This window comes from Pteropus medius, unplaced genomic scaffold (assembly GCF_902729225.1).
Source record: "Pteropus medius unplaced genomic scaffold, Ma_sr-lr_union100, whole genome shotgun sequence".
NCBI lineage: Eukaryota > Metazoa > Chordata > Mammalia > Chiroptera > Pteropodidae > Pteropus > Pteropus medius.
This window is the reverse complement of record NW_024344378.1, coordinates 29,099,802-29,107,676: the sequence shown is the minus strand read 5'-3', so window position 1 is coordinate 29,107,676 and position 7,875 is coordinate 29,099,802. Positions and strand designations below refer to the sequence as shown.

General features: G+C 37.3%; 1 protein-coding gene across 2 annotated transcripts in view; it reads right to left on the bottom strand.

The window, feature by feature from the left end:
• Positions 1–301: 301 nt before the first annotated feature.
• The window catches only part of RNLS (renalase, FAD dependent amine oxidase), a 258,769-nt gene continuing 251,195 nt past the window's right edge, over positions 302–7,875 (bottom strand). For both annotated transcript variants that reach the window (XM_039871791.1, XM_039871792.1), the window contains one exon: positions 302–2,889. In XM_039871791.1, the coding sequence (XP_039727725.1) occupies positions 2,737–2,889 (153 nt within the window). In that variant the 3' untranslated portion in view covers positions 302–2,736. The remainder of the gene's footprint in view (positions 2,890–7,875) is intronic.

Genomic DNA, 7,875 nt, shown 5'->3' with positions numbered 1-7,875 from the left:
GAATATTTCAGTTCAGCTTTAATTATCATGTTCATCTGGTGGCTGCGTGGTGCCATGTAAATAGAAATGGGTCGTGGGAGGCCTGGGTTCTTGTCCTGGCATCTCATTATATGACCGTGGTTGGCCAATCTCTGTGCCTTGTTTTCCTCATTTGTCAAATGTGAATAGGAATTCCTTGCTCTGTCTACTTCACAGGGGTGTTAGGAGGATGGAAAGTGGGTACATACATATATATATATATATGTGTGTATATACTTGGATAAGTATAAAATACCAGATAAATGTAAAACTGACCTTGTTCTTTTTTACTTAACAACGTAGTGGGTAGGCGGGGGTGGGGACGATGGCATTTTGCGCAGAAGGCTCAGTGACTCAATGAAGTCTGTTTTTTTTCCCCCTCAGTAATATCTGGTCTGAGATTATTACTGCTTTCTCGATGTTTTTAGGTATACTTTCCCCCTTCAGAAATGCCAAAGGTGAAAAATACTATTCTACTGGTATCATTTGTCACCCTCGCTGCCTGAGCAAGATGTGCATAGACAGTTTAGTAATTAAGCTTTTCAACACTGCATCATAAAGTTTTATTCGTGCAAAGGCTATATTTATCAGCTAACAAGTATTAAATCACCCCACTGCTCAAGCCGTTTCTCACTTGAATATGCTCCTTTCAAAACACAGCAGTTTCCCTTGGCTAGCTTGATTAATAAACGCTCGTTTGAAAATACTGTGGTGCGGTGTGGAGCTGTGGGGCTGACATGCATACACCTTGGCAGCTGTTCCAAAGGTACTGACCCCTATTTCCCAGGGGAGCGTGATACCTTAGCCCCGGGTCTTTTAGGGTATCCTGGCCATCTGAGTTTCACAGCCCTCTGGGATGGCTTCCAACACAAGATAATCCCATATCTATTTCATTTCTACAAGGAAAGGGGTAAGTGAAAATGAACACAAGCATTTGATACGTTTTACTTCCTTATTTGAGCATCGGGGAATTGGTCTGTTATATCAGAGATAGATCTAAATGTAAAATGAATTTTCAAAATGATTAAAGTAACAACGATCTACATTATAAGTAGGGTTGAGTTTTTTTCCTATATTGCCATAGTCTTCTCAAAACAGATGCAGAATTATTAGGGAAACACACTTAAAATAAATAGATATTGAAAGTCATCAGTAATGGTTTAAAAGTTCTGTCTTTAAGTAACCCATCCCACTTTAAAAAATTGTATTCTTTTCTCTCTTTTTTGGAGAATATACATTCATCAGATGAATATACATTGTTCTTAAAGCTTCAAGATGCTTTCAGTCAAATAGCTCCAGAATTATATTAAAAACAAAATAGTTAATACATTTGAAAGACTTTTCTACCATATTTTAAGGGTAAAACCAAAATAAAGACAAATGTTCATCAAATATGGGCCAAAATGATGAAAGAAATCTCAATATTTTCATCTCATCAAACCAGAGACATCATTAATTTCCCTTTTCCTTTCTCTGTTTTAAAAAACAAGTAATATTAGCCACATGTAGGCATTTCCATTTTTCATCAATTGATTGTTCAAAAACACATATAATAACATTCCATAAAATCACAAGATCCAGTTATAGATACATAAGCAGGTTCTGCCCAGGTGTATGAGTATGATTAGTGGGCATACAAGTGTGAAATTGTAGGTACTACTAAGTTAAGAAGTCTTTAGTTTGAGAAGTTGCAAAAATTTCTTTCCTTTCAAAATGATAAAATAAAACTCACCATTTTGCTTTTCAAATTAGCAACAGGTAGCTTGTTTGGAAGGCTGAGGATCAATTTCTCTCCAGCCAGCAAATCATGGGGTTGTCACTGAAGCATGTGGGTCACAGAACCACTAAGTTGGCAAATATTGAATTATTTTAAGTGCATCTATTTTCTGGCTCAGTAAATTTTTTTTTTTTTGTATTAAAGTCATTAAACTTGACACAGTCTAAATGTCACAGCACATACTGGAATGTACATAAAGACAACAGCAGTAGCCATAGAAGATAACAAAAGGTAAAGATCGATATACTTTCAGTTTCTATTTAATTTTTAGGTCATTGTAAGACTGAATTTCTTTTAAGGTTAAAAAATACTGTGCGACTTGGAAAGTCAAGTTGAATCTGGTTATTATCTGAAAATTTAAAGAGCAGTTAAGTTGTCTTCCAGGCTTCGATCTTAGAGATCTGGACATATATGACCTGCAATTCAGGATCATTTAATAACTTGGGAGAGAAATGAAAAACAAAAATTTCACTCTGTTATTCATAGTTCAAAGGAATCCTGTAGTTCAGTAGTTTGCAAAAATATTGAATCAAGAGCATACTTGAAGATTAAAACAAGACTTTGATAATGATTATTCTTTATGTGGAAGTGAAATTTTCACAAAAATAATAAAGATTTGGGAACATAAATTGTTACTTTGATTTGACTAATTTGGGGGGAAGGTCATTCGTTATTCTTAAGCACTACTTTTCCTCCAACATGCGGTAGTCATGGAAACTCAGAGAAGTGGCAAAAGGTATAAAGTCCAAGAAATTTTTATTCTAGTATGGGTTGTAACTATCAAAATTATAAAATCGATTTTAAATTCCATATTAAAAAATGACAAGTGAAGAACAATTTTCTGGTAATTTCTCTCAACAAAATAGAAAACAAGATAATCAATAACAGAAGATTGTGAAAAGAAAAACTCAAAGTTCATGAAGAGAATAAGAATACAGGTACTAAATATGATTCTTTAAAGCTTCCAGAACACATAGGGCAGAAGCAATGCAGCCATCAAAGTTGGACTGAGTAAATCCATCCCCTCCACACACAAGGAGCGGTTTGAGATGAAGAGTCATTTGGCCGGGATAGTTGGCAGCAGCATTTGTAACCTGAAAGAGTAAAACAAAAATAATGAGGGCAGGGAGACTGCAACTGACATTATGTTCTCTGTTGTGTTGTCATGTCGACTCCCATCTGGGAGAGGCTTCTCAACCTGTAGAAATCGAGATGTCTCACAAGGAGCAATGGAAAACAAAACCAGGAGCCCCTAAGCTTCCCCTTCAACCAAGTGTTGACACTGACATTCTTACATGTTTACATATCCAATTATTTGAAAAGATAATCAGAAATGGGTTGAAGTTCAAAATTAGTAGGCCATAATATATTGAATTAGTTGAAAGTACAGTGATTTTTTTGTATAAGAAGGAAATGATATTCATGAAATCACTCATCGATTATATTGAGTGCCTGCTACGTGAGAGATTATTTTCTGGAAAAAAATATGTATTCTCAAAATAAGAATGTATATTGCTAACAAGCATTCACAGCCAGGAGAACGAGTAGGAGGTGAATGCAGTAATCTTGGACACTGAAATGGTTTGGCTACTGATGCACCAAAAAAACCCCAAATCACACAAATTTATTATAAAGTCATTCTCACTAGGTATTGTTTCCCTACACAACTTTGGGGAGTGCCATTCACATAGACTGAAATTGGCAGTTCTGGTCTCTCCTGCAGTGTTTTCATAAAGAATTAATAAGATTTGTTTGTTTAAAAATCACACCAAAAACAAAACAAAACAAAACAAAACAAAAACAACCCAGAAATGTAATAAATGCTGTTTGGATTATGGAGCTGAGATTTTTGGTTCTAGATAGGCTGTTAGTATATGCTTTTATAATTTTTTAAAACAGAAAATCTTTGGCTAGGTATTTTTTACTTATATGTCATATTTTGCTTTAAAAAAGAAGTGGTACAATAATTTCTTTGTTGAATCTCTAAAGCTAGGGACATTTAACGACCTGCGTCACCAGGATGCAAATGTAAAATGTTAAGAGTCTCCTCTTACTTTACTGGAAGTCACTTGATAACATCGTCTATCACCGACATTGCAGATGATCTTGCTTTTTAAGTTACAGCATAGTTTTAATTTATTGTGTTGAATTGTAACTTCATTTTCCCCCAGTTTTGTTGAGGTATATTTGACAAATAAAAAATGTATATATTTAAGGAACACAACTTGATGTTTTGATTTACATATACATTGTGAAATAATCACCATAGTCAAGTTAATTAACATATCTAGCAGCTCACTGTTACTTTTTTCCTTTGTGACACGCTTTGTGATCTATCTCTTAGCAGATTTCAAGTATATTAGAAAGTATTGTAACTAGCTGCACACTGGGGCTCTCCAAGACTGATTCATCTTGCACATGTTTGTACCCTTTGGCAAACATGTCCCCATTCCCCACTCCCACCAGCTCTTAGTAATCACCATTCTACTCTCTGCTTCTATGAGTTTATTTTTGATTCCACATATAAGTAAGATCATGCTGTATTTGGTATTTGTCTTTCCACAGCCAATAATCTTGCAATCAGCAGAAAAGAATTTTGAGTGGCTGAAACAGACAGCACATAGTGCAGGCACTGAAAGGACAGGCTTGGGCATTCAGTCAGAGCTTTTAAACTCCTGCTTTGGACGGAATTTTAATAAGTTGGATTATTTGATTTGTCAGTGAAACACTAAGGGAGAAAGAACACTGTTAGGTTCCTATATAAATTAGCAATTTAGAATGTGTTAACTGATAAAGTCCGAAAGCAAGGGACGCTATGTGAACACTCAGAAACCAGATGGGACTGGGAAGAAGCCTGGCAGCGTGGAGACATGTCGTGGAGGAGCAAACAACTTTGTGGCTCTTAATAGGCTCTGAGATTGCCAGTTATTTGTGTTCTTGAAATCATTAGTGCTCATCATGATGGCCCCAATATTTATGAATCAGTTCTAATGTGCATAAAGTACTAATTGTTAGCACTACTTGAATGTTCGCTGCATACTAAATGCTTTATATGCACGCCCCATTTAATTCATACGGCAACTCTATGTGGTGGTTACTACTATTCTCATTTTATAGATAAGAAAACTGAGACACAGAAAGATTGTTACTTGCCCAAGGAGATGAAGTTAGGAGGTGAAACAACAGGAATTCAAACAGAGCAGGCTGACCCCAGAAATATTTCCATAACAACTCGATTTAAGTAAAATAAAATGAAAATGTTTGATAGTGTGATTTATGAAAAATTAGATGACCGAATATATATATTTCTCACATATATTTGGTCTTTGTCCACAATTCTTGACTCACAGCTCCCAAAGCCTTGGAATTTTCTAAGTGTCCAGAGTGATGAAGGTGTCTTTTGTTATGTTAATGAGGTGACTTTTGGAAAGTACTTAAAGACAGGGGCTAACTGCCAGTGGAGCAGACTCTGTGATTAGAGGGTCATACTTTCGGTCCTACCCCCACCTCCGGGGAGGGGAGAGGGGCGGGAGCTGGAATACAATCGCTAGAAGGTTTAGTCAATCATACCTACATAATGGGACCTGCATAAAAACCCAGAAGGATGGAGTTCCGAGAGCTTTGGGGATGGTGAACACATGGAGGTATTGGGAGTGGTGCACCTGGAGAGGACATGGACGGTCTGAGGCCCTTCCCACGTACCTTGTCTGATACATCTCTTCTATCTGGCTGTTTCTGAGTTACATTCTTTTACAATAAACTAACGATTTAGTAAGTAACTAATTTCTCTCAGTTCTGTGAGGGACGCACTTTAGCAAATTAATTGAACCTCAGGAGAGAGGAGCATGGGAACCTCTGATTTACAGAGAGTTAGTCAGAAGCACAGGTAACAACCGAGGCTTGCGACCAGCTTCTGAAGTGGTGGCAGGAGCAGTTTTGTAGGGCTGAACCCTTTACCTGTGGAATCTGATGCTCTCTCTGGGTCTTTCAGAATTGTGCTAAATTCTCGGATACACTGCTGGGGTCTGAGAATTGTTTGTTGGTGAGTTGGGGGTCCTCACTCCACATCAGACAGGTCCTGGAATTAGTCCCAGGACCTATTTAGATAGTCACATAGTTTTAGGCATCTGAAAGATTCACAGAAATAAAATAAATCATATATCTATATACATACATATATAGACATACATACATACAAACATGTATATATTTATATGTGTGAGTTTTAAACAAAAATGATAGTTTTACACATCTGGAAAATTCACATAAATGGGATAACTCACTTACAGGCATTCATATATATACACATGTATGTGGCTATCCATGTCACACATACATAAATCTCCATTTGTGGTAAAGTTTTGATACATTACAGTTGATATCCCTGGCACTATTAAACATTACACAAGTAATAAGGAGGGAGGAGTTTCAGGGGGAATAGTCCCGCTCAGGGGCGAGCTGGTCATTTATCAGTGCTGGGTAATTTCATTTGATGGGTGGTAAATGCCAGATGCCAGATCACATGACTGGAAAACTGGGCCGCTGATTAGCCAGTCTGCAGTTTGGATGAAATCAATCTTGCTGCATTTTGGTGGAATTGCCCATTTTGCAATTACCCAATGAGGAAAATATGAAAACACAAAGTGTGTTTGGCTCCTTCACCCGTGTGAAGTAGAGAGCCCTGCAGTGGAAGGGCACGTAATTGTCAAAGCCACAATCTCTCACAGCAACGCAGCCTCTGGCTGTGCTTCTAGCCACAGTGAGGAACCACAGCTCAATGACTGTGTTTAAGAGAGATGTCAGGGCTAAAACAACCCCCTGGAATTCCAGGTTGCTTCAGCTCACATGTGTGCCAGAGCTGGTCAGAAAGAGCTCTCGCTGCAGAAGCACAAGCTGTGGGTTCGCTAATGTAGTGTTTCTGTAAACTTAGGTGATGACTGGACTGTACATATAAACTCAAAGAGGAAAAACCAGTTTTACTTCTAAGTTATTTAAGCCCCTGTGAATCCTGTGAATGTTTTGTGACCTCTCTCCACCTGCAGAATAAAATGCAGACTCCCCGGCCACATGTGGAAGTCCTTTCATAGTCAGATCTTAGCTTTGTTCAAGCCTCATCTCTTGCCAGTTCTCTCACCTTTGCCACATGTTCTTTCTACATTCAAACTGAGGTTCTTCAAATAGATCCTTCTTTGTTGTGCTTCTGTGACTTTGGACAAGCTATTCTGTTTGGTGATATTGTATTGTTCTCTCTCTTTTCTGCCAAGTAAATTGGTCGTCCTTCAAGAACCAGCACAAATATCACCTGTTCTGAGGTCACCTTGCTCTGCCTTTTCAGCATATTATTTATATCTATTATGTGACTTGCTATTTTACACTGTGATCATGTCCACGTCTGTCTGCCTTTGTAGACTGCATGCTCCTAAGAGTAGGGACTGTGATACGCTAATCTTTTTTTTTTTTTTTATGCACTAATCTTTCTATCTAAGGCTGAAATAATGCCTAGCCCCTATGAAGCATGCAATAAATGTTTATTGAGTTAAAAAAAAATACTGTACATACAGTTGATCAAATGAAGGTCTTCGAAGGAGACTATCTACACAAAAAGTGTTAGTCAGAGGCTCCCTTAGAGCTGGTAGAAGCTTATCTGGGAGAGATAAGCTCAGAATACGCTCAATAATAATGAATGGAGGGCTGTCCTCATGTCTCTGATTATAAAATGCTTTATGTGAATGTCTCATATGTCATGTATTAAGTTGAACCACACAAACTTGCTGATAACCATAAGTCAAGAATGGTAAAATATTGTCAATTTTTATATGGCTTAATCTAATAGTTTTTTATATCATGATTCTTAATTATAAAAATTCATGCAAAAAAGTCCGTTTGGTGTGAGAATGAAATTAAAGATGAAAAGAAAGGGGCAGGCAGACAAGCAGACTAATGGATATTCCTGCAAAACAATAGCTGATAATGAGAAAAAAAAAATCAGCAACACACATGACAATATGCTTTCCTCCTTCCATACCTATGTTGGCAGCTAACACTGTTCTTGGACTGCCAGACATCTACCCGTATAGAAT